Source organism: Neofelis nebulosa, chromosome 16, assembly GCF_028018385.1.
Source record: "Neofelis nebulosa isolate mNeoNeb1 chromosome 16, mNeoNeb1.pri, whole genome shotgun sequence".
In the NCBI taxonomy this organism is placed as follows: domain Eukaryota; kingdom Metazoa; phylum Chordata; class Mammalia; order Carnivora; family Felidae; genus Neofelis; species Neofelis nebulosa.
Genome location: NC_080797.1, coordinates 19,610,884 through 19,636,415, shown reverse-complemented (window position 1 = coordinate 19,636,415; position 25,532 = coordinate 19,610,884). Strand labels below are relative to the sequence as shown.

At 56.9% G+C, this 25,532-nt stretch overlaps 2 protein-coding genes and 1 long non-coding RNA gene across 8 annotated transcripts in view; 2 read left to right on the top strand and 1 right to left on the bottom strand.

The window, feature by feature from the left end:
• The window catches only part of RAB37 (RAB37, member RAS oncogene family), a 56,985-nt gene extending 50,252 nt beyond the window's left edge, over positions 1–6,733 (top strand). For 3 of the 5 annotated variants that reach the window (XM_058705056.1, XM_058705055.1, XM_058705053.1), the window contains exons 2-9: positions 1,160–1,270; positions 2,317–2,358; positions 2,861–2,927; positions 3,007–3,059; positions 4,015–4,080; positions 4,679–4,735; positions 4,813–4,889; positions 5,083–6,733. In XM_058705056.1, the coding sequence (XP_058561039.1) occupies positions 1,163–1,270; positions 2,317–2,358; positions 2,861–2,927; positions 3,007–3,059; positions 4,015–4,080; positions 4,679–4,735; positions 4,813–4,889; positions 5,083–5,188 (576 nt within the window). In that variant the 5' untranslated portion in view covers positions 1,160–1,162 and the 3' untranslated portion in view covers positions 5,189–6,733. The remainder of the gene's footprint in view (positions 1–1,159; positions 1,271–2,316; positions 2,359–2,860; positions 2,928–3,006; positions 3,060–4,014; positions 4,081–4,678; positions 4,736–4,812; positions 4,890–5,082) is intronic. The other 2 variants (XM_058705054.1, XM_058705057.1) reach the window with 1 other exon arrangement.
• Positions 1–9,924, bottom strand: part of LOC131498146 (uncharacterized) — a 19,947-nt gene extending 10,023 nt beyond the window's left edge. Inside the window, exon 1 of one of the 2 annotated variants that reach the window (XR_009255302.1) lies at positions 9,374–9,924. This is a non-coding gene — a long non-coding RNA (uncharacterized LOC131498146). Of the gene's footprint in view, positions 1–133; positions 790–9,373 lie in introns of those variants that run through there. The other variant, XR_009255306.1, reaches the window with a different exon arrangement.
• On the top strand, positions 7,752–25,532 carry NHERF1 (NHERF family PDZ scaffold protein 1). Its single transcript, XM_058705042.1, has 6 exons — positions 7,752–8,457; positions 19,608–19,769; positions 20,650–20,803; positions 23,087–23,127; positions 24,263–24,352; positions 24,599–25,532. Exons 1-6 carry the CDS (start codon positions 7,996–7,998, stop codon positions 24,788–24,790), a joined length of 1,101 nt encoding a protein of 366 aa, XP_058561025.1. The 5' UTR covers positions 7,752–7,995; the 3' UTR covers positions 24,791–25,532.

The following is a 25,532-nucleotide window of genomic DNA, read 5'->3' as shown; positions in this document are numbered from 1 at the left end:
TCACCCTTTCTCCCTTCTAGTCACCGTGGAAACCATGCCACATAAGGGTTAAGAAATCTTCCTAACGTCCCTCAGTAGGCCATTTAGAAGCCAGGACCCCAGCCTCTGTATCCCTTTTGCTCAGACCCTTTACCTTTCCACCAAAGCTAGCTAATCCCAGTACATCATGCCCACAGCAGAAAAGCCTCTGGGCTCCGTTGTCAAGGTCAGAGCCTCAAAAGTAACTCAAGCCTAGTCTATGCTCAATCCTTTAAGTATGTAAGCAGCCAATTGGGAAAGTTCCAGCATTAGTCCAGACCTCTGGTCTCCAAGATTGAGGAATGACTGGACAGAGGGCTCCCTTCCCCTGCCCCCACTTGTCCTCAAAAGAAGATAGATGAGCAGTGACTGGCCAAGAATAAAGGGGAGAGACACACACACACCCACACTCCCTCCCCTACAGGGACCCGGGGATGCCAGTTTGCTGCCATTTGTCCCACTGGAGAGGTTTCTGCAGAAGGAACTTCAGATTCATTGTCTCCCCATTTCAGTATCAATTTCAACCCTCCCTAGTTCATGCAACCCTTTTGTAAACATTAAATGTCATTAGAAAATTCCAGGTAAATGTTGTGACAAAAAAAAAAAAAAAAAAAAAACCAGCAGTCGTAATTTTAGAATATGCCCTTGCAAATGACAGTGCCCTCCCCCATCAGATCTGATACCCTCCTGTGGGTGGGAATCCCTGTCCGTGGTATTAACACTTCCCTTCTGGGCAGTATAGCCCCATCCACCCAGGCACACACATGCAGAATCCACACTGACAGAGAGGGAATCCCAGCTTGGTGTGGCAAGGGGAGAATGGGGCCAGAGTCTAGACCATGTAAGTGTGGTGGTTCTTTGGGGCCACCAAGCACAGTTGCTCACCTGTTAGTGCTGAGGTCTCAACACAGGCTTCCAGGAAATTGGGTGAGGACAAGAGAGTCAGAGGGAGGGCCTGAGAAATGAGCTGAGCCAAGGAGAGGCAGGGTGAAGGCAGCAGCGGGCTTTCCAGAAGCAGGTGCCCCTCAGTGCTGACAGCATCCGTCCCTGGCCCTCTGCCCCTCTTTCTAGGGCCTCTCTCCCTGGATGCCCAGAAATTTGACCCAACTCCCCATTAACTGCCTCTGCCCCCATCTCCTAGGTGATGCTTCTGGGAGACTCAGGCGTTGGCAAAACCTGTTTCCTGATCCAATTCAAAGACGGGGCCTTCCTGTCCGGGACCTTCCTAGCCACCGTCGGCATAGACTTCAGGGTGAGGTGGCTGTAGGCTCCTCCTGCCAGCAGCAAGCCAGGGGGACCACAGCTCAGGCCCAGGGTGCTGTCCTCTCCTTGCCTGCCCTGGCTCCTCAGAGCTTCTGTGGCTCACTGTCCAGAGGGCACCAGGGACCACAGAGGTGGCCAGGTTCAAGGAGTCTGGGCATGGTGGGCTCCCTGCCCACCTATAGGATAAGTCTTACAATTCTGCCCCAGAACAGGGCAGACACATCCCAGGGTGTGAGCTGAGTTTCCTGGCCTTCGGTCCCCTTGCTCTTTGCCCCTTGAGCTGGGCCCTTCTGGCAAGGCCTCAGAGGTCTCCCTGTCTTTCTGGAGTTCCCAGAAGCACAGCACTACATTAGGTTGAAGAGCCAGGCTGGCCCTGTGGGGAGAGAGCAGCTCACCAGGCTCCCTCCCTCTCGTCTTGAGGAACCCATGTTTACAGATCTGCAGCAGGGACATAGCACAAAGGTTCCGGGAGAGTAAGGTCTAACCCAGGCTGGAGGGTGGGGGGAAGGAGGCTGTGCAGAGGCTGGGTGCCTCCCTCCCAATGGGAGGAGAACTGAAGCTTCCCTCTGGAGAACTAGTGAGCAGCTAGGGGAAAGCAGATTCTGCTGATCCAGCCTCTGTAGTGCCCAGGATGCTGGGGGGGGGGGGGGGGGCGCTTCTTATCTCTAAGGGCTCGCCTTGGCAGGATGGGGCGGAGCTACAGGAGAGCCGAGTGGAAGTGGGAAAGAGGCGGGGGCTCCTCCAGTCCTGTGCTGCCTGCTGAAGTCTAGGGAGAGTCAGGCAGGTTCTTGGGCTCCGGCCCTGGCATGTTAGCAGACAAGTCCCCAGAAGGGAGAACTGTGTCATGGGGATATTTGGAGACAGGGTTCTGCTGCCCTGAAGGGGTGATCTGGCTGGAGATGCCTCCCGGGCTCACCGCACCCCCTTTAGCCCTGGGGAGCCACCAGCAGGATGTCTGCTGCTCTGTCGGATGCCTAGGACCCCAGCCTCCCCTGCTTTCCAAATCCACCCTCCCTCTGCCCTTTTCTCTTTCAGAACAAAGTGGTGACTGTGGATGGTGTCAGGGTGAAGCTGCAGGTGAGAAGGAGGCTGCCGGGGAAGGAGGGTGATGGTGGAGCCCCGCCCCTGCTCCTCACCCAAACCACGGAAGGCCCCCAGCCCTGCCCTCTGCCTGGGGCAATTTCCTGTGGGGCCCAGAGGAAACGGCTTTTGTTTGTTTGATATTTGTTGAAAAAGCAGTTCCCAGCACCCTCGATCAAAGGCAGCTCCACGTGCCTTCAGACTAGCCTCGGTTTGCTCCAGCTCCCCCCGCCCCCACCGCCAGTTTCCCAGGCCTCATATGCTCTAGGAGACAGGACACCCCCAACCCCTGGGCTAGGGAAGGGGCTATAGCCTGAGCCAGCTTGAGAACTTAATGCCCCCCTCCGGGGTACCGTCAGATGTTCAGAAGGCCCTGAGCACCTACAGCAGGAAACAGCCCACCTCCCCACACATCTCTTACACTCCAGAGTGGGTTCGCTCGACCCAGCAGAGTCCCCGCAGGCTGCCTCCTTCTGACCATTTGTCTGTCCCTTCCTAGATCTGGGATACCGCCGGGCAAGAGCGGTTCCGCAGCGTCACCCATGCTTACTACCGAGATGCCCAGGGTGAGTCCTTCCCAAGCCCACTTGTAATGCCCAGCCTTCCGCCCCACGTCCCCTGTGTGAGCTCTCTTTCCTCCCGCAGCCTTGCTCCTGCTGTACGACATCACCAACAAATCTTCCTTCGACAACATCCGGGTAGGTCCCCTCCGCAGGCCACCCAGAAGCAGCCGGGGCGGGGCCTCTGCAGGCTAGGACTGCTTCCTCCTTTATGGAGAAGGGGTGGAACCCAGAACACCGCTGCCTTTTGAAAAACACCTGAGCTGTGACTCAGAAGTAATAAACTGCTCCTGGGCAGCATGTGGGCATAAAGGCCAGGCAGGCTGTTGGGTGCCTGTGCCACCTGCTTGGCCCTGCCCGTGATTCATGAGCGCATTTCATGACAGAGTGTTCAGAAAGTACCCAGCTCCACCCTGGACAATTACCCACAGAGGCCAAGGGGAGAACCCAGGCAGGAAAGTCTACCCATACATCCAGCCCAGCTTGCAAGACAGTGATTCAGGCAGTGAGCAGTTCTGTCCCCGCCAAACCATTAAAAGAGAGTAAGGATAAAAATTCAACAAGTACAAACACCCACTGTGTGCACAGCACCATAAAGGTTTCACAGCTGCCTGATCTCAGGGGTTGCCAAGCAAATAGGGGTGGGGTTTGGGGGGGGGGGGAGAAACCAAAACATACAGATATAAAACAGCTTATAAAGAGGATGGAGATCTGTGGCACTCATTGCCACCTCTGACTTCATGCTCCTGGTAGACATCACTAATCAATCACAGTATTTTTGATCACTGAGCCCTGATGTGGCCTTAGAATCCTCAGCAGGGCAGCCAGGAAATCGCTGATGACTCCCAGGTGACTTAGGATAGAAAGCTCTGCCATTTCCGGCTTCTCTAGAACAGGGAGTTGCGGCATTTGGGGTTGGCTAGGAAAAACTGATCAAGACTGGAGAGGCCAGAACAAAGATGCAAATGAGAGAATTCAGGGAGGGCAGTGAGTAGCCCAGGAAAACCAACAGGACGGAAGAAGGGCAGGGGAGAGGGAGGGGGGAAGGGCTGGGTCTCAGGCCTGGCCTGGCTCAGCTCGTCGTCTCCCACAGGCCTGGCTCACTGAGATTCACGAGTATGCCCAGAGGGATGTGGTGATCATGCTGCTTGGCAACAAGGTGAGCGAGCCCATCCCTGCACCTCCTGCCCCACTGCCACACCACTCGCTCCACCCAGCCCCACAGTTTCCCCAGAGGGTTAGCTGGACATCCTACCAGCACAGGTTTCTTTCCAGACTCCACGGCAAGGGTCAGACTTATGTGGCAGCTTCAGCACATCTCATCTGCCCTCTTAAAGCTTCTCCCCTCCAGGGAAAGCCCAAGCTGCGGTCTGAGAGATCCAGGGATACCCAGCTGTTCAGCCTCGATTAGATCACAGTAGTAGGGTCACAGACGAGGCGCTAAAAGTAGCAAAGGTTAGCCCCAACTACTGTCATCTCTCTGAGGCTGGTCACCACACCCCTGCGAAGGACAGTTTCCCATTTCACCAAGTGGCAGTGAGATCCCCTGGCTGGGAGCTGGGTAACTCTGCCTGAACAAGGCAGAAACCCTCGTGGGCGGGGGGCGGGCTAAGCCTACCACCCGCAGTCCCACAGGCTACCAGCAGAGGGCAGGCAGTGGCTGCTCCTCAGGCAAAAGAAGGGCCTGCCAGGGCCTGAGAAGGGGCAGCTGGGGGTGGAGGTTTTCTTCCCCAGAGTGACCCACCTGGGCTTGACAGGCAGATGTGAGCAGTGAAAGGGTGATCCGTTCGGAGGACGGAGAGACACTGGCCAGGGTAAGTGACTCCCCGTGGGCAGGGTGAGAGGTGGGGACGGCCAGAGGCTGGCCCTGAGGACACTCTCTTCCTGGCAGGAGTACGGCGTTCCCTTCATGGAGACCAGCGCCAAGACGGGCATGAATGTGGAGTTAGCCTTTCTGGCCATTGCCAAGTAAGAGCTGAGCAAGGAAGAGAACCGTGCAGGGCAGGGTGGCACCATCTGGGAATCCAGTAGGGCCTGGCCCCTGGCCCAGCCCCTGGCCCAACCACATTGTGCATGCTGTGTCCAGTAGCCCCGAGCTGTGGGAGTGGGGAGGGTGCAGCTGTTCACTCCCTGCCCAGCCCACTGCTTCTTCCTCTTCAAGGGAGCTGAAATACAGAGCCCTGTGGCAGCCCGATGGGCCCAGCTTCCAGATCCGAGACTTTGTGGAGTCCCAGAAGAAACGGCCCAGCTGCTGCTCCGTCTTGTGAATACCAAGGGCCTGCAAGGGGGCTCCAGAGGCCCCCGCGGATGCAGCCTTCTCCCCCCAGATCTGGTTTATTCTGCGAGGCTGGGAGTTGGGGGACCCAGTGGACAGCCCCTTCCCAAGCGGGAGCTGTACTCCCACCCCTACCCTAGTTGCGTAGTTTCCCTGCATCCTGGGGGAGGGTAACATATTTATTTCATCCTAATGACACATAATGTAATACAAAAAGGGAGGGAGGGGGGAGGCGGGGCACCAGAAAAACAAGGCAGGGAGCTGGTGGCCCTTTTGCCTTCTGCTACTTGGACTTGGGGGGCTGAGGCTCCCTCCTAACCTTGACAAGGGTGGTGTTGCTTCAGTTCAGCACCAGAGGGCAGTGACGCACTTCTGCAGTGTGAGGGCCAGATGTGACCCCGTGGCCACCTTCACCTCAACTGGAGAGGCTAAGCAGACCCCCAACTTTCATTTCCTCCAGCTCCCAGGGAACAGTCTTCCCCAGTAAGATGGTCCCTGGTGCCGGGAGCTAGACCAAGGCTAGGGAAGATAAGAGATGTGGAGATCGGGCAGTGACGGAGCTCTGTGGGTGCAGGGGGGAGGAGTGACCCAGACTAAGTCTATCTGTTTGGCTGCCTCTGGCTTTCCTAGTCCCCCTCTGGGACATGTGCCCCTTTTCCTCCAGCTCACAAGCCGAAAACATCTGGTTCCTGTTCTCTGGACCTTGGGTCCCAGGGGAACCCCACCTCCCGGAACCCCTGGTCTTCTCTACCTTTTTGCTTGTGCCCCTAGACACCTGAGGTCACAGCCAGGGAAAGGTTTTTCTCCTATCTCAAACCTTTGGCAGGTATGCACCCCCACAGCCCACTTCTAGCAGCCACAGTGCTTCTACTGGATTAAGAGTCAGTTAAGGAGAAACCTCTGACTTCTGGAGCAGATGGGAGGCAGAACTGAGCAAACCTCACCCCACCACACATATCCCCCCAAACCCAAGCGCTGTCTCCTCCTTGACCACTCATGCCTTTTCGCTTCCAGACAGACACCAAGGCCAAAACTCTCCATCTCTCCTCCCACTGAGCCAAGTTAGGGAGTGAGAAGTCACCCATTACTGGGTAAACCAACACAGTGTGCAAAACAAGGTCATTTGAGTAAGACTGGGGTGAGGAGAGTCAGCAGAGTTTATGTAGGGCCAAGGTCACCGGTCTCCCAGGTCCCTGACTGCAGCAAATGGAGGTGGACAGGAGATATGCGGGTCATGACCTGGAGGCACCTTTACTCTAGCTCTCCAGGCCAAGGGCAAGGGAGAGGATAAAGAAGTACACACTTCACATTTCTGAGGCTATTGCATTTGCTTTCAAGGCAGAAATCTTGCTCTCCGAGCAGAGTCAGCAGCTCCAACTTGGGCCTGATAAGGAAACTCTCCTAGGCTTCTCCCAGGCGAAGCAGGGAGGAGCCTGACCTTGCTGGGCTCTTCTGGGGCCCAAGGCAGGTCACAGGAGACCGAATCACATGGGCCGCATTTGTGTTTTCAGAATTAAATTGCAGAATTTGGAAAGTACACCCTGTCCGCTGCTTCTTTGAGGTGCGCAGGGAGAGGGGACAGGGGAGATCATGTTGAAATGATGCATGTTGGGGGAACTGTCACTGCCCAAATCATTTGATCCTCATCCTTCAATGCCCCCAACTGCTCACCTCACCCTTAACCAACCGGCACCCCAGCCTCTCCCCGGGCCAGGAGCTGAAAGGTTTATCTCATGGTCCCATTCCCATTCGGGGTTTTTTTTGTTTGTTTTTTTTTGTTTTTGTTTTTTGTTTTCTATTGGAAAAAGCCAGGGCTGTTTATCCTCTGCTCGCTGTACTCAGAGATTGGTTACCAGACTCTGTTCTGCCTCTCTTCCCCCACTTCCCTAGCCAAACGCTGACGCCAGTGTTCACACCCTTGTCCTAGGTGGCCTGTCCTCAGTAGGCAGCCCCGGGGAAGCCTGGGCTCCCTGCTGAGCCCTCACACAGTCCCAGCGAGGATGAGAGCCCGCGCCCCTGTAAGCGTGTCCTTGGACAACGCAAAGTGACTCCACGAACGGGAAAATGTCGTTATTCAAACAACTTTGTTGGGTCAGAGGTGCACCTCGTCTTGTTCATAAGACTTCTGCGACCCTGCAGCCCCGGAGCTGGAGCGGTTTCCCCGGCAACAGTCGCTCCCACCCCTCATTGGAGTGCACACAAGGTTTTAGCTAAAGGCTGTTAAAACGTTAGAGTCCTTTACCCAAAGGTTGGCTCTCCACAATCCCCACCAAATGTAGGAAAACCAAAACTGAGCCTAAGGGTCCCTCCGCCCAGTACCAGGAACTCGCCCCGCCCCCCGCCTCAACTCCGGCCACTTGGTAACAAACACTTCCACTTCCTGAGCCTTCTTTCTTCTTGCGCCGCGGGGCGCCGCGCAGAGCACTGGGCCACGCCCCTGAGCGTTCCCATTGGTCAGAGTTGTTCACCCGGCCCGAGCGCCCCTGTTCGTGGCTTCTGATTGGGCCTTGGTGTCCACACCCTCGGCGCGACCCCGCCCCCGGAATAAGGGGCTGGAGTAGATTCGGCATCGCTCAGACGCCGCGCGGGGTGGGGATTGGTCCACGCGTTCCTGCTCCAACTTCTAGCAGTTCGGGGCCACAGCTCGCCGCACACCTGCTTGTTCAGCCAGTCTGACGGCGCGGGGATTCCCTCCTGCGCTCCCTCCTGCCTGCCGGTCCACAGGGAGGAGAGAAGGGCTGGACCGTCCCGCCCCCAGCCCCCAACAAGACCCCACGTCGCACCACTGAGCCGGGCGAGATGAGCGCGGACGCGGCGGCCGGGGCGCCCCTACCCCGGCTCTGCTGCCTGGAGAAGGGTCCGAACGGCTACGGCTTCCACCTGCACGGGGAGAAGGGCAAGGTGGGCCAGTTCATCCGGCTGGTGGAGCCCGGTTCGCCAGCCGAGAAGTCGGGGCTGCTGGCCGGAGACCGGCTGGTGGAAGTGAACGGCGAGAACGTAGAGAAAGAGACCCACCAGCAGGTGGTGAGCCGCATCCGCGCCGCGCTCAACGCAGTGCGCCTGCTGGTGGTCGACCCCGAGACGGACGAGCGACTGCAGAAGCTGGGTGTCCAGGTCCGGGAGGAGCTGCTGCGAGCCCAAGACGGGCCCGGGCAGGCCGAGCCGCCGGTCGCCACCGAAGCGCAGGGAGCTGGTAACGAAAATGAGCCGCAGGCCGCCGCGCCAGAACCGCGCGAGGTGGAGAAGAGCTGTCCCGAGCGGGTAAGTGTGGGCCGGGACCCAGCGGCGACTGGAAAGGGGTGGGAGTGGGGATCGGGAGAGACCCAGGCGCCCCTCGGACGCCCATCCCTGCGCCTGCCTTGTCTTTCTGAAACTAGATCCTCGAACGGGAGGCTGCTTCCGCCCTCCCGCCGACAGGTCAAACTGGCAGTTGCTGAATTGGGGCTGCGTCCCGCCACCCACACGCCCCTCCCTCCCCAGACTGGGCTGGGACCCTGAGCGCCTTGCCACCTGCACTTCTTGTCCCTTGGCCTTTGGGAGTGGGGGTGAAGGAGGGCGGCTCAGGGGAGCCCAGTCCCCCTTCCTCGGTTCTGTTGGCGGTATCTGTTCCCGTTCTTCGGAACCCCCCAATCCCGCCCCACGTCGGCCACCCGACTCCCAGCCGCACCAGAGGTGCCAGCTTCCTCCACGGCCCCTGTGGGTGGTAGCTGAAGCTGGGGTGAAGCGACCGCCTCCCTGATTTCAAAAAGCAAGAGGAATAACCGCCCCTTTACTGTGCCGAACCCCAGCACAAGGAGGGGAGGGGTTGCCCACAGGCTTCTCCCCGCACCTCCCCCCCCCCCGACCACCCCCCCCTCCACCCCGCCGGCTGGTGTGTGTATCATTAACCTCAGCCTGGCTGGACTTCATCCTCCTGAAGTACAGTGTGACTTTTAAGAGGAGACGAAGCCCCGCCGTCTCAGGGCGAAGTGTGGGGGTGGGGTGCGGGGAGGAGGTGCAGAGGCGTCTCGGAGGTGGTGGTGGCTCTGCCACCCAGGAGGATTTATGAGTCTCAGGAATGTGAGGAGTAAGCGCCAGCTTGTATCTGGGAATGGGAGGGGAGGACTTTGGAGGAAGGGAACGGGCTGGGGGGAGGGTGGGGAGAGTGGTCCGGTGCCCCGAGGCCAGCAGCACTCACCAGGGGCAGGTGGTCTTGCCCTGTCATCATCTTGTCTCACTCCAGTCCTGGGACACGAAGCAGGCTGGTTACTTTTTGCCCAAGTTTGGTGTTTCCCCAAATGATCCCACTTGTGGACCAGCTGCAGGAGGGTCAGTAGCAAAACAGGAGTGGTGATGAGAGCCTCCTGTCCCCAGGGAGTGAAGGGGGACGCCTTGGGGTGCAGATTGTGGGGAGCTAGGCCTCTCAGGGCCCATTTGGCTTGCACCAGCTCTCCACCTGGTGGCAGCCTGTGGCAGGAGTATCCATGGTGCCAGCAGAAGCTTCCCTGGACAGAGAAAGGGCACTGTTCAGCCTTAAGGTAGAAGGTGGAGCCGGAGAGGACCAGCTGGTTTCGTGGAAGTGAGGTCACCAGGAGCCCCGTCCAGCCAGAGCTGGGTGCTGGGAATACCAAGGCCGCCAGGCTCCCACTTCCTGCCACTGCCAAGCTGGCGTTGGCAAGGGTGGGGGAGGGGTGGGAGCATCCCTGGCAGGGGCTTGACACCGCGGAGTTGGAACCCCTGACCTCTGGTCCCAGGCAGAAATCCAGTTTGAACTTTGTGCTGAGTGCATCGATTTGCCGTTCTCCCACCCCCCCCCCCTTTTTTCTGGACTTTGGCACTGGCACAAGTAACCACCTCCCCGCCCCCATCCCCCACCAAGATACTGTTATGTTCAGCTCCTCCCATTGCCCTTTCAGTTTTTCTTTTTCTTTTTTTTCTTTGTTTTTTTTGTTTTTTTTTTTTTTTGCTGCTGGGTGCAGGAGGGCCTGGGTGGGGAGGTGTATGATGCCAGGAACATGGAGGCTTGACCTAGCACTTTCACTCCCACCATGCCGGCTGAAAAAGCAGGGGAGCTTAACTTCCTGCTTTCTAGGTGACCACAGAATCCGATTCCCCCCCCCCCCCCCATGGTCATGTGACAAACTGGGTTTGTTCCTGCTTTGTTAGGCCAGGAGAAGGGAGTAGAATCCCCTCCAGCCAGTCCTGGGGACACCATCACCAGGCCTCTTGGGGTTTCAGGTCAACAGTCAAGTCACATAACTTATCTGAGCCTTGGTTGTCCCATCTGTAAAGTGGGGTGCATTGTAACACAGTGACACCCGCCTTCTCTAGAATTTTACAAATAATGGGAAGCACTCAAGCCCCAAGTGGATGCTGAATTGAGCACCTTTCTTTCTGCCCAGGCATTTGTGCGAGGACCCTTTCATCTTCCTGCATAGCCAGTGCCTCTGGTAGGAAGTTCCCATGAACTCTGGTATGGTGGCCATGCAGGTGACCCACCCTTGTCATTGCAAAAAAGAAAAAAGAAAGTTAATAGACATAATAAGACTTATTTTTTTCCCTAAAAGGCATCTCCTATAAAGAATTTGAGTTTTACTAAGTTAGTTTTAGCCTGAATATGTTTGCAAAGTGGGGGCTATTGGGGTATCTTCATTGGCTCTCACAAGTGAAAAAGGTATTATGTGGGACAGTGTTGCACGAAGAGTGGGTGGCAGGTGACATCTCACTGGAAAGACCAGACTGGGTCAAGAATCATACAGGGCAGAGGGCATGGGGGTGCCTGTAGTGCTGTTGGAGGAGCAGGTGGAGGGGACTTGGAGCTCTGCCCACCTGCTTTGTCGGTGACTCTCCCCACCCCCTCGGAGAGAGGCGCAGCAACACCCCTGCCCACAGCTCCCACAGTCACAGTGGTGCCTGGCCCGGCCTGAGCCAGCTCAGCTGTACTAGCTGGGCCGCCCCGAGCCACGTATCTTAACCTTTCTAGGCCTCTGTTTCCTCTTGTGTAAGGTGGGAGCCTAACAGCTTGCACCTGGGGTTGGGATCACATGGGGCGGTCTGAAAAGCAGTCGTTCTGTGCCTGGCACTAAGTAAGTGCTCAGCGAACGTCGCTGTTGGTATTTGAGTTGAGAAGTATTTCACAGTGATTGTTGCATGCCCACCCATGGGGCAGCCAGCCCTGGATCGGCTTCTGCCTGGGCAAGTGCATCTGTGTCCCAGCCTGGTGCTCAGTGAGTGCTCAGTGAGAGGCCACTGTTCTCAAATAATCAAAGGGGGTTCCACAGCCCATCCCAATACAGCAACCCAGTACATCCCGATGCTACCCTTCAGCCTGGGGACTTGTCAGTCCCCTTCTCCACAAGGCACACTCTCCGAAAACCACTCACAGCCTTGTGGAGCCTTTCCTTGACGCTGCAGACAGAATGAGCTTTCCCCACCCCCCCCCCAAGTTTATTTATTTTAAGAGCATGAGATTGAACCCAGGAAGGGTAGAGAGAGGGGAAGAGAAAGAATCCCAAGCAGGTTCCGCATTGCAGAGCCTGATGTGGGACTCGAACCCATGAACCGTGAGATCATGATCTGAGCCGAAATCCAGAGTGGGAGGCTTAACCGACTGAGCCCCCGGGGCACCCCCAGAATGAGCCTTTTCTTTGCTCACCTCCTCCTCCCTGTCCCGCATCTTTTATTGCTCTAAACACGCAATATTTGAATCATCTGTTCGTGACCTTGACCTCTGCTGCAGTGGTGAAGAGGGCAACAACTGTGTCTTCTTTGTGTTTATATCCCCAGCGCTGTACCTGGCACAGAGGAGGGAGGGGCTCAAATAATTTTTGAACGAATGAATGCATGATAACCACCAGGGACCTTTATCCTAATTCATGTCAGTCCAGCATACCTGGGCCCATTTGCACCTCGGGCACACCCAGAGATCAGAATTCCAGGCAGTACCTACCCACTCTTTTCTCTTGCCTGCTGGAAGCTTCCATTTTAAGACTAGAAGGCTAAAATTCTGGGCTTCTGTGTTAGCTGGCTCTGGTACCCTAATTTTCCACTGTGGCCTGCAACCTTCAGCTTCTACTTCTGTGAAATGGGAACACCAACACCCCACCTTGCAGGGTTTGGGGGAGACTTGATGACATAAGAGGGGTATATGTGTGTGTCTCAGTGTGTCAGTGCCCAGCTTGGGGTGGTTTCCTGCCAGACCTGACCCTGATCCCAGAGGCAGAAACGGTGCAGGCCAGGGCAGTTGGAGCATGCGACTCTTGGTCCCGGGATCGTGAGTTTGATCCCCATGTTGGGCATGGAGCCTACTTAAAAAATAAATAAAACTTAAATTAAAAAAAGAAAGAGAGAGAGGGAAAGAAAGAAAAGAAAAGAAAATGAAAAAAAGAAAAGAAAGGAAAGGAAAAGAAAACAGAAAAGAGAAGAGAAAGAAAAGAGAAGAGTGCAGGCACCCCCCAGGCAGCAAGGTGGGTGCGTGGGCACAATTACCTGGAAGCCTACCAACTTCTTTCCCAGGACAGGCAGGCCATTTCACACCGACCAAGTTAGAGTTTGGGAGGGCAGAACAGGGTTTGAACTGCAGGGTGTCTGGATTTTAAATAGATGGGTATGTGTGATAGTTTGTGTTTGGTTCCTGCTCTTAAGCCACATATTTGGGGTCTCTTTCTTTCCTGGTTCTTACCAGGTTCCTGTAAAGTTAAATTCTGGAGAGAGAGAATGGGGCGCCCTTCTCTGTATGTCTAGATAGGGGCCCTTCTCTTCCTCTCCACACTTCCCACCCCATGGGGCCCTGGGGAAGTGGGAGAGCACTTAGGAGTTAGGGGAGGAAGGGGCGTAGCCAGGGTTTCATTGGTGCTGCAAGCCTTTTACAGAGAGAAGCCAGGGTTCTCCATCCCGATATTAGATATTAGGTGTTCATCTTGCTGCTCTGAGTAGCCCTGCCGGGGAAGGAGACTCAAAATTTCTAGTGTCCAGCCTCGTGCCATAAAGATATCGATGCTAATTTCATGGATTCCCCTGACAACCCTGCAAATTGGGTATTATTTTCTGCATTTTGTGAGTTGATAGTAAGTGTTCAATAAGCGGTAGGTATTGTGTCTAGCAATGTGCTGTGCATTAAACATGCCTCATGTCCTTTAATCTACACGACCGCCCCGCGAGGCCGGAATTAGCCCCCAACGGTCTACATGTGGAAACTGAAGCTTGGCCAGTTCAGCTGGCTGGCCCCAGGGCTCTCAGCTAATGAGCCTTTACCACATAGCTGGGGTGTATCTCGGAACCCACCTCTCTCTGACTCCATTGCCTACACATCCATTTGGCCATACAGTTGGGTTGACCTTGAGGGCCTGAGTGTCCTGCTGGGTGTCTCTGCCCGTCACATTCTGGGCCACATAAGAGCCATCGCCATGGCATAAATTCAGGCTTGCTTGCATCAGCTACTTGCAAGGAAGGGTCCAGGTAGCTTCTGTCCCTAAGGGATGGCCTTCAGCACCATTAGGAAAAAGTGTCAGCCCTGATGGAAGGCCTCCGCCCAGAAGTGGCCTCACCCTTCTTCTGCAATGGGCTGGGGCTAGGAGTCTGGCCACCAAGTCTCTACCCTACTCCCAACCCCCTGGGTCCTAAGAATCTACCTTTGCTGGCTTTGGGGCTTCCCTGTAGCACAAAGGACCCCTTCTGAAGGCCATCCTTGACTGTTGGCCTTGGCCTTCCTTCTCCCCTGGAACAGAACAACTCACCACATAGCCCTGTGGACAATGTTTAGTTTCCTGTGCCCTAGGAAAGGGCAGGTGGCACGGGTTTCCTAAAAATGGGATTCAAGTGCCACCGGCTCATTGTTGTCGTCCAGTATAAGGGTGCTTTATAAGGTCACGGTGCCCGATTCAAACATGGGGGCTGATTTAGAAAAGCGTTTGGGGCTGACAGAGTAATGGTTGAGAGTGAGGCCTTTAGAAATATCAGCGGGCCATTGTGGCCGCCACCTGCCACATGTGGCTCTTAGCACTTGAGATGTGCTAGAAGTGTGAAATGCACACCAGATTTGGAAGACGTAGTACAAACAAAAGGATGTAACAATAATACTGTTAAATATTTTTAAGTGGATTATGTTGAAATGATAACAGTTTGGGGTATATCGTGTTAAATAAGATACTTAAAGTTAATTTCTCTTGTTTGTTTTTACTTTAGTGTAATTTTAAATTACCTGCCAGCCTGACATCCTGTTTCTGTCGGGCAGTGCTGCCCCACATCTGAGTTCCGAGCCTGCCTTTTCCCCTCAGCTGGGTACTCGAGCCATTTACGTGATTTCTTTGGACCTGAGTTTCCTTCTCTGGGAAACGAGGGCAATGATACCTTCCTCGCAGGACTATAATTGGGTTTGAATGAGAAAGTGCACGTAAAATCCTAGTGCAGTCCTTAGCACATAGTAAGTGCTCATGAAACGGTAGCTGCTATTTATTTCAATAGGGCCCCAAGTATACAGGCTCCCTGAGGGTCTTCGTCGGTCTTGGGACAGCCTGCAGGAGTTAAATCCAGTGGCTTCTGGGAGGAGGGTGAGGGATGAGACGAGACGAGAATGCAGTGCCCGCGGGGCAGGCAGGCATGGGGCGGCCAGCCTGGATGGTGTCCAGCCAGGCAGCAAGCAGCCCACGTACCAGCCTGCTCCGTCCCAGGCTTGCCCAGCCCTGGGGAGACCTGAGCCAAACTCCTTTGGGTGGGTCTCTGGCCGGCACCAGGAGAAAAGAACCAGAGGGAGAAGCTGGCTCAGGGTCCCTGCGTGTTGCGTTGGCGAAGCAGCCCCCGCTTGAGCATATGTTTCTCTCCAGGATCCCACCCCAGTTGGGCTCCCAAGAGGGGCCTTCCCACTGGGAAACAGGAAGGACAGGACCAGGGGCTAGAGTAGCTCCTTTTTTGCCAATGGAGGTGTCCAACATCCCTCAGTCCGTACAGACCTGGGCGGGAAAGGTCCTCTAGGGTGAACTGAAGCCATATCAGGACCGTGGGGCAGTGGGCAGTGGCAGCCAAGCCCTCTGTACCTTGGGTGAGGAGAGGATACCTTTAAGCCTAGAGCTCTGGTCTGAGCTCCTGGTCACTTCCCAACCTGCCCTAAGGACAGTGCCCCCTTGCTGCCCAGTCACATGTCACCCTCAGGCCAGGCCAGCTCTCGCCATCCATCATGGCTTCCTTGAAGAGCTGGTACCAGGCCCAAGCTTGTGTGTCCAGGGTCCCGTGGAACAACTGAGCTGCCTCCCAGAGCAGTCACGGTGCCTTAATGCCCAGCATACCCTGTATCCCACCCCCACCAGAACAGCCAGGACTCCTTCCCCACCTTCCCCCCACCCCCTCACCCACCCCATTGTTGGGGCTGATCTCCCTGTGTGGGGCAGCAAGCATCAATCTTATCTGTATAAACAAGAGCCCTTGGCTGGGTTGGATTGGGGGAAGGGCAGGCTTGGGAGGTGAGGGTCACCTCTGTTGTTCCCTTAGCCACCCCGGTGGTCTTCCTGCTCTTTCAACCCATTCCTTCTGGGACCCACAGCTGGCTGGCCTTCTGGAAGCAACCTGGCTGTTTTCTATAGGGCCATCACCATGACACCGATCAGGGAGGGGCTGGGCTCACTGGGGCGTCGGCCCCCAGCAGCCCTCCCCTTAGGAGCAACAGGGAGAGGCCCTGGGCCTGCTCCCCAGAGACGGGCACTGGGATTAGGGTATCGACTTTCCTCAGCTTTCCAGGTGGCTGTTGGTGGCACCTATTGAATAACGTGCCCGCAGTCCGCTCCCTGGGCTGCGTGGGTGGAGGTGACTGGGCGGCCACTCGGGGCTGGGCTGGGCTCCCTGGGAGAGAAGAGAGAATGGAGAGGATGGCCACAGGGGCCTGTGACGGGATTTGGGACAGCCTCACAACCTGAGGGTGGGAGAAGACTCCAGGAGAAGTCTGGAGGCACTTCTCCTGACGGGGTCTTTTCTGGCAAGCTTGTCTGGTGTTGCTCGGAAGTGAGATTCAGACCCATCCAGCCCCCCAGCACCCACCCCCCCACCCCCAGCCCATTTGCACTGCTCTTTGGCCACCGTTGCCTCTTGTTCCTTCCTCTTGCTTCCTGGTCTCCGCCAGGCTCCTCGCTGAGCAGATTCTGATTTCTGCTTCTGAGCTGTCATCGTTACTGGGAGCCCCACCTGGTACTCTGAACCCTCTTGAGGCCATGTTCCCCACGGGAAGTTGCCTGCCACGCACCAGGACCAGGATGGCCTGGACCTTCCATCTACCCTTTTCCCCAGAAGCAGAACCCAGGTCCTACTTCAGGTCTGGGGGTGCTGGGCCAGCCCTCCCTGCCAGATTCCCAGGGAGGCTGCCCCCAGGGACTCCTCATGCCAGCACCAGCCTCCACCCTGGCTGGGATGGGCTCCTTTGATGGGCTGACTCAGCAGCTGGCAGTGACACCTCCTGGAGACAGCTGGGGGAGGGGTGGACAGAATCAGGCTGGTCTCTCTGGAGGAATTGGAAGCCTCCACCCCTCCTGTGGGAAGGGGACTTGGGAAGGAGGGAGCTAGTTGGGGCCCTTAAAGGTGTCTGAGCGCTTCAGAAAACCACCTGGCGCTTCTCCCTGCTCAGCTACCCCCAGAGGGCAGTGGAGCAGGTCCCAGTGCAGGGGAAAGGGAGCAATGGGGTAACTGAGCCCCATTTCCTCTAATCCTAATAGCTTGGTACTTGGCAGAGGGGAGTGAGGTTCAAAGCAGGCCCTCCGGCTTTAATGACAGATCACCAGACACAGCGTCCAGGGAGATACGCAGAGGGATCAGGAAGGGAAGCCTCTAGCACAGAGACCCAGGCCGATTAATCGCCCTGCTGGCCAGGAGCACTCCCGGAGCCACCAGGCTCCCCCAGCTCAGGCTGGAGCTCTGGCCGCAAGAAGCCTTAAGACCTTGAGCACCCGGAAGGAAGGCTGTGGTTTCATCAGCGACCAGCTGCCTCCCTGCAGAGACTGCAGCCACGGTGGGAGGGCGCACCACGCACCACGGGAGGGCAACCCGTGTTTACGACTGACTCCTGCAGAGGCCCGGGCTCCACCTGGGCCTCCTCCCAGTCTGCACTTGGGTCCTTCAGGACCAGCCCACAAATGGTTTAAGGAACTCTGGGTCCAAGTCAGAGACCTGATTGGAGCCCTGGCTCTTGCACCGTGAAGCCCTATGACATCAGGCAGTGGGCTTAACGTGTGGAGTCTCGGTTTCTCCTTCTTAAAAATGGGGGTGACCAGCCCCAGCCAGGTTGCTAGGGGGTTGCTAGGGAAGGCTCTTTGGAGTGAGGTGGGGAGGAGCAAGGATGTCAGAGCTGCCCCTTCCCATCCCCCCGCCCCCTCGTCTCGATTCTCCTCCCCACTTTCTCAGGGTGATCGTGAGCTCAGCCTGGCTGTGGAAAGCCGAGCCGAGCCTGCCTGGTGGCACTGGTCAGACCTGTTCCTGCTCACCTCGGCCTGGGGGAGGGCTGGGCTGTCAGCTTTGTGGAGGGATTAGCTGGAGGGGAGAAGAGCCTCACTAACCCCTGAACAAGATCCCCTGGGGACTGGGAGGGCTGTGGGGGTTGGGCGGAGGGGAGAGATGAATGAGGCAGGTGGTGGCAGGGGGCCTCCTGGGACTGTGCCCTGCAGTGAGGAGCCCAGGGGACCTGGAGAGCTTGGGAGAAGGGGATGCTTCACGGCCCCCGGGGAGAGGGTGCCTCCATGCCCCCGGCCACACACACACTTTTTACGCTCACATCTTTGTCTTTGCTATTGTTCTGGGTTGAGCAGAGCCTGCTGGAGGAGAAGGGCCCAGGGCCTCTGGCCCAGATTAGGGTCCAACCATCACCTCTCCCTCCTAACTTTCTCTCCACAGCCCCCACCAACATCCTGAAACACAGGGAACCTGCCTGGGCAGTTGAAAGAAGGCAAAGTCACCCTTCAGCCACCCCCTGAGAGTGGAGGGATGGGGAGCCCCAGATGGTAGCTGCCTCCTGGGGCTGGCAAGTTCGGGCAGGAGGCCTGTAAGCCCTCCTCTCCTTCCCTGCCCTCCCTTGCCAGCTCTACTCCCAGCCTGGGACTGGCGTTTCAGAGCAAACTGGCCCCCACCCTCACCCCCAGAATCTCTCTTCTCTGCTTCAGGGGATTATTCATTAGTGTCCCCAACGCTGAGAAAGTCTACGAGTCGAGTGCACAGGGATTTGGGAGTTGTAAAGTGTTTCTGCCTATGCTAATTATCTCACTTGGCCTCAGAGCAACCCTGGGACCCTGGGAGGCAGGTGACAAGAAGAATGGCCTATAAATGAGGAACCTAAGGCACTAAGAAGGAAATAACTTGCCCCAGGTCACATAACTACTAAGTGGGGAAGCTGGCCCCTGGGCCAGCCAGGGTCTTGACTCCCGCCATTGCTCATTGCCTGGTGGCCTGTGGGGGGGGGGGGGGGGGGGATCACCAAGAGCTAGTAGACTGGCTGATGCAGCCCTGCCCAGCCAGGCCTGGGAGGCCGGGGAGAGGGTCCCCCAAGCCAGGCCTCAGGCTCAGGCTTCTGGTCAAGGTTTCAGTTGCTTGGGCCTTGCACACCCAGATTCCCTCCATCATGTAAATGTGTCCCTAGGCCTGCAGCTTCTGAGCTAAGCTGCTTAAGTTGGACCAAGGATGGTGAAAAACATTTTCAGCAGAGTGTCTGAGTGCTTGAGAGAAACCTGCCTGAGCCCTTTCAGTAGGTCCCCACTCTGGGCTGCAGCCACACAGGGCTCCCTTCAGCCCAGCCCTGATTTCATGGCCCCTTCCCCGTTCAGGCTCCTTGGGGACCAACAGGTTCTTTGGGGTTCTATGGCTGCCTTTGCCCTCAGCCTTGGTTCTGCTGGTGGGGGGTCCCTGTCCTGTCCAGGACCTCTGGCTGTGCTTCTCCCCGGTCTGTGGTCATCTGGCTGCCTGCTTCCTTCCTTTTGGCTGGGCCATTTGGCCTGGATGGGGAAAGGCTTTACTATAAACATGCTGACCAGCTTTCAGTAAACACCTGCCCTGCCTCCCCCGCTGCAGAGATCTGGGTACAAAAGGGCCAGGGATCCCCAGTCACCTAGCCAGGCTGAACTTTTAGAGGGGAGGGAGAAAGTAGCAATCAGAATAACACTATTTACCTTAGAATGTCACAAGGGGAGGGACTTGAGCTAATGTGGTCCTGCTTCCCATTTAACAGAAAAGGCGGCTGGCTTGGACAGGCACCTGAGCCGTTTGCTACAATGCCAAATCTCTGCACAGGTCTTCTGGGGCCCAGCCCAGCATTCTCAAATTGTTGAATTGTTCTGTGGGAGCTCAGCAAACTTGCCTTATTCCCCAGTGTTTCTTTGATGGGGGGGGGGGGGGGGCTATCAGGCACAGGGCAGGGAGAGCGGGACCTCCAGAGATGGAGAATGGTCATAGACCCTCCTTTATCCCCACAGTGTGAGCTTCGGCCTCGGCTCTGCACCATGAAGAAGGGTGCCAATGGCTACGGCTTCAACTTGCACAGCGATAAGTCCAAGCCAGGCCAGTTCATCCGGGCAGTGGACCCAGACTCACCTGCCGAGGCCTCGGGGCTCCGGGCTCAGGACCGCATCGTGGAGGTAGTGATTCTCACCCTCTTCCCAGGCCCTTCCTGACTGCATCCCCACAGATAAGCAATTCCTGGGGGAGCCATCACCCTGTCTGCTCCTTGGTTAGTCCATGGGGCCCAGGTAGCCCACAGATGCCAGGTAGATGGAGGGAGGGAGGGAGGGAGGCAGGCAGCCAGAGAGAGGAGAAGAGTGGTAAGTGGGTAGGCAGAAGGGGAGGGAGAGAGGATGGATGGATGGATGGATGGAAGGATGGATGGGTGGGTGGTGGTGGTGGACGATGGACGGACTTCTTTCCTGCCCCCACCTCCTCTGGGCTCTTTACCAAGAGACAGGCTCAAGATTCACCCACCCATCCATCCCAGTGGATGTAGGTGGCCACCTGCAGAGTTTCCCACTGCTGGAGGCCTCCGTGCCAGCAGGTGCAGTCAAACACTCTTGTGCAGTGCTCAGGAGGAAAGGAAATGTGAACCTTGTGCCTCGGGCAGGCCCCAGAATCTCAGTCTTAGAACCTTAGAGCTGGAAGATCAGCTCTCCCAAGACTTCTCATTTTACACGTGAGCAAACCACGGCCCAGAGAGGGAAGTCGGACACAAGTACATAGAAACGCTAGGGCCCAACCCAGGCCTCCCCTATCTTTCCTGTCCCAGCTGTGTTTGTTTAGTCTTTTCTCCATATTTTCTTTGGCTTTTCTCATGTGTCCTGCCTCCTCGTTTGACTGTCAGGTGGGAGGACCACTTGGCTTACTTTAAGACTCCACAGGCAACTGGGCGGGGGGGGGAGGCCTCAGTGTCCCCAGACTGCCACCTGGCCGAGGACAAAGAGGACCATTTGTACCTCCCTCCACCTATCCCTCCAAAACTGTGCCGCTAACCCCTGTCCCCACCCACAGGTGAACGGGGTCTGTATGGAGGGCAAGCAGCACGCAGATGTGGTATCTGCCATCAAGGCTGGTGGGGACGAGACCAAGCTGCTGGTGGTAGACAAGGAAACCGATGAGTTCTTCAAGAAATGCAAAGTGACCCCGTCTCAGGAGCATCTGAACGGTGAGCTGGGTGGGGCAGCCGGAGGCCCCCAAATCAAGGATGTTGGCCAGTGCTCTGGATTTTACTGTGTCCCAGGGGAGGGGTGGGCAGCTTCCTGCCTCAGCTCCCTCCCTCTCCTTCGGGGGGGGCCAAAGGTGGAGATTGGGAAAGGAGCCTGGTGTCAGGAGAGGAAGCGGGGATGGCAGTGGCTTTCTGAGGATGGCATATTGACAGGGTGAGGCCGGCATGAGGGATGGCGAGACGGGACAGAGGCACTCATTCCCAGGCCAAAGCAGCAGCACCAGAGGGAAGCCTCAGCCCCCCATCCCCGCACCCCTCGCAGGTTCTCCAGGCAGTGCTGCCGCAAGGGAAGGGTTAACTCCAGCTCCGCTTGGTCAGATCAGAGTCCAGTGACAGGGGCCCAGTGCCTCCCCTCCCTTCTCTCAGGTTGTCTTGGAAACCCAGGCTCACTGGCTCTAGAGAGCAGTGGGTCCCTCCTTGGTCCCTGGGCCCCTGCCCTCCCCATCCCCCATATTACACTGCCAAGCTTGGCACCTCCCCCTGCCCAAGTCCAAGCCAAACCGGGCAACCCTGCCGCCCGAGGGCAGTGAGGAGTTAAGCAACCCTCACTCCCTGGTCTGGACTTTCTCCCTGGGAAAATGGCTCCTGGGGGAGTTGGGGAGGGGGGTGTAGGGTAGGTGGGACCTCTTTGAACTTTGCAGTGGGTGGGGCCTCCCTCAGGGTGTCAGGATTTTATTTGTAGGAGGGTGATCTACCCAGAGGTCCTGCCACAGACCCCTATCCCTAGGTGGAGGGGCCAGGTGCGTCCTGGGGTGGGGGTGGGGGGGCGGTCCTGGAAGCAGGGATGGGTCAGGTGGAAGTCCCCCGCAGACTCTAGGCATGGGCGGTCAGGCACTGCCTCACCCTTGTTTCCCATGTTCACAGAAACCAGATAGCCCAGGTAGTTCCTTTCTTCAGTGAGGGCAAACTAAGGCCCCAAGAAGCCCCAGCCTTCCTCTTGGCAACACAGTTTGGGGAAGACAGCTGGAATCTGGATTCCACGAGGCTCCTCCAATACCTTCCCCTGCCGCCTCTGGCATCCTTCCCCCACCTACTCCTAAGAAATCAGCCCTCAGACATTCCTTCTTCTTATCTCTCTGGCTGGGTGGGATGGGCCCTGAGAACTACTGTGAGCGTGCAGCCTGGAGCCAGAGAAGCTGCACTGGGAGAGGCCTGGGGGCAGGTCTCCTCCCCAGGTGTCTCTCCTGCGGTCTCCAGGCCGCCCTCCTCCTCCCAGCTGGGTGTTAACTGTCCGCCAGAAGAATGCCCCCCTCCCAGCAGCTGCCTCCTGACCACATGAGACAGCCTGGCCCTCGTGGGGAAGGGGCCAGCATGGGGGGAGTGGGAGAGTGAGTGTCTCCGGGTCCCAGCAATCCCCTGCTTGGCCATCGCGGGAAGGCTGTGGGTAGCAACAGGGAGGAAATGGTGAGAATCGGGTGTGCCTGCTGTCCAGGCCAGCACGAAAGATGCACAATGACATTAAATGAAGAGTTCAGAAGAAATCCACCCAGGCTGACCAGTCCCCAGAGGTGGAACGGGGACCCCAGGCTGGTGTCTCTCCTTCTGACCCCTCCTGCCACCACCAGTTTCCCCATGGCAGGGGGAGGGCACACTCAGGACACTGCCCTGAGCCCCCTCATCCCCTCGCCCTCACATTGGCAAGCACGAGGTGGGATTAGTTTCTCTTTCAGCCAAGGCAGGTACTAAACATAACCTGGGGTGTAGTTCCAATTCTGGTGACAGCATCACTACCTGGGAGCCATCTGAAAAATGTCGATTCCTAGGCCCATTCCAGACCCACTGAATCAGGCCCTAGTGCCAAGGCCCGGGGATCTGCTTCCCAGGTCTTAGGCAGCCAGCCTGGAATTTCATCCCCATCTAGAACATTGGTTTTCCAAATAGCTCATTACCCATCAGTGGTTCATGAGATCAACTTAGCAGAGACCAGCATACTTCTTTGAATGAAACTGAATCGAAAACATTGGAGAGCACTGACGAAGCAGAAGGGAAAATGTTGTTTTGTGAAACTTCTGTTACACGTGTGTAGTCTCTGCGTGTGTGCTGGGTCACCAGAAAGTCAGACACACTTCTAGAAGGTGGCAGTCAAGATACTTAAACACTGACGTAGGGAACAAGGTCTAATTATGGCCCAAACCCCAAAGTTCTCCCTCCTCTCCAGGCACCACTCTGTCCGCATTCCCCAGAGCTTCTGGACTCACCTCTGCTGTTTTTTCCTTCCCGTAGGTCCCCTGCCCGAGCCCTTTACCAATGGGGAGATCCGGAAGGTAAAGGCAGGCCCTCTAACACTTCTCTGGCTCTCATGCGGGGCTGCAGAAGGGTGGAAGGTGGCATGGTTGGGACAGGGACAGCTGTGTGGCTCAGGTTGAAACCCCCGTTTCCAAGCTGCTCCCTTCTGAGCTCCAAGCTATACCCCTCAACCCCTGCCTAGCGCCAGGGCAGTCAGGAGAGAGAGAGGCCTGGCCGGGCCCCTCTGCAGCCCGCCATCCTGGTGACAAACCCCGCCTCCAACTCCCCACCGTACAGAAGAGGCCTTTCTTCCCCCCAAGAACAGAGCTTCAGTGTCTGGACGCACGCTGCCTGGGCCCTGCTGCTTCCAGTCTGGGTTGGAAGAACAAAGCCCCTCCTCCCCTCCTCCCTGGGCGGAAGGGAAGAGAAGGCAGTGGAGGCTGGGGAAGAGATGGTGGGGCCTGGTGCCAGCTGAGGCCGCAGAGGAACCCAGGCAGAGGCTGAGCACCAAGTCAGAGCCTTGGCCAAGACCTTCACTCCGAGACAGGCTGACTCAGAGTCAGACCACAGAGCTGGAGCTCTCTGCGGGGTCTACTGAAAGGTCTCCCCTCCCCAAGGGCTCCCCCCCAGGGCCCACCTGAACTTTGTGTCACCCCATCGGTGGGCCTAGAACTCTCATCAGCCTTATTCCTTCAAAGCCCTTCTTGGTTACTTTGGGGTGAAGGTTTCAAGATTCCTAGGGTCAAGTCCAAGTAAACAGGCCAGAAGGAATTCAGGGAGTATCACACGTGTTCCCGGTGCCACGCAGAGGCTCTCTGTGCCTCACCCTCCATGAAGCCCCTCCATGGTCATTGGCCCCAAAGGCTAGTCAACCCTGAAGGCTCCTTCGGGAGGGCTGGGGAGGGGGTTCTGTGTGAGCAGTTCCGCTAATCCCACAACGGTCACTCCCACCTGGGTGGTGGAACCAGGCTGCCCTCTGATCCTTAGAGGAATGTAAAACTGTCAATCCCCGAGGGGCCCCTCCAGGCTCAGGCAGTGGGGCTTTGGGGTGGGTGTTAAAGGTTTGAGGAGAGCTTCTCTGACTGGGCACCGGTCTCCCCTGGGGGCTCCTCTCTTATTCAGGACTCCCCCACCCCATCCCTTGCCAACCCACACCCCTCCTCTCTGTTTCAGGAGAACAGCCGTGAAGTCCTGGCTGAGGTAGCCTCTGAGAGCCCCAGATCAGCCCTGGCAAGATCCACCTCCAGTGATACCAGCGAGGAGGTAGGCTGGCCGGGCGGGCGGGCAGAGGGTGGCACTCAGTTACGGGAAGCCCATTCCCAAGCCACGCTCGTTCCTGGCACGCCAGCCTGCCTTGGAGGTCACATGCTATGCCACGTTCTGTTCTTGTGACCTGGCTTCCCTGGGCACTGCCCCAAGGGAGCCGGCCACCTTGCCGAGGCTGAGGACCGGGAAGCCTCGCCAGGCACTGACTCCCAGCCCTCTGCCGCTGCCCCCTCCTCTTTGCAGCTGAATTCCCAAGACAGCCCCAGGAAACAGGACTCCACAGCACCCTCGTCTACCTCTTCCTCCTCTGACCCCATCCTGGACTTCAACATCTCCCTGGCCGTGGCCAAAGAGAGGGCTCACCAGAAACGCAGCAACAAGCGGGCTCCGCAGATGGACTGGAGCAAGAAAAACGAACTCTTCAGCAACTTCTGAGTGTCCTCCTGCGGGCACCAGGGAAAGCTGGTGCGACTGGGCCAGCCCCCCTGCCCCACCCGAGCCAGCTCCCTCTCCCTCCTCCCCACTCACTCCCCTCCCTAATCTACACACAAATCAGCACCAGCGTCCCTCCTCTATCGGTGAATCTGATTTTTCTAGAGAACCGTGCTCTTCCCTTACCTTGGGGAAGGTGAATATGTTTCCATCCTGCCCCAGTCAGCAAGCAGACTCTGGCTTGCGTCTCCTGAGTGCTTCAGCCTACCAGGAGCGCCCTCACCACACCCCTGGGACCTCAGTGAAACCCATACCAAGCAAGGACCTGGGGACAGGCAAGAGGTCCTGTTCTTTCACGACCCCAAGTGATGAGTCAAAGGTTAATCAAGGACTGCTGATTATAGCAATGCTGTGGAATGGACAGGGGCCCGTCGTTCTCAGAGCTGCAGCTGGGGCATTTACTTTTGTTCATTTGATTTTTTTTTTTTTTTTTTTTTTTGAGTGCAGTACCACAGAGTTTAGAGGGATTTTTGTTTCCTTGATTAACATGATTTTCCAGGTTGTTGCATCCAGGACATAGCAGCAACCTTAGCCTTAAACTTTGTTTTTGCTCCTACTACACGCCCCCCCCCCCCCCCCCCCCACCGGGAGCCCCGGGCAACATGGGGAGGGTCTGGCCACCTCCTGTCCAGCCACCCCACTGTAAGGAAACTCCCATCAGAAATTCAACTGGCTTCCAAACCGC

Excerpts from the sequence above, each read along its gene's own strand:
- NHERF1 (XM_058705042.1), top strand. The coding sequence starts at position 7,996 with ATGAGCGCGGACGCGGCGGCCGGGGCGCCCCTACCCCGGCTCTGCTGC. Across the intron at positions 20,804-23,086 it reads GTCTCAGGAGCATCTGAACG|GTCCCCTGCCCGAGCCCTTT; the intron begins GTGAGCTGGGTG and ends TCCTTCCCGTAG. Across the intron at positions 23,128-24,262 it reads CCAATGGGGAGATCCGGAAG|GAGAACAGCCGTGAAGTCCT; the intron begins GTAAAGGCAGGC and ends TCTCTGTTTCAG.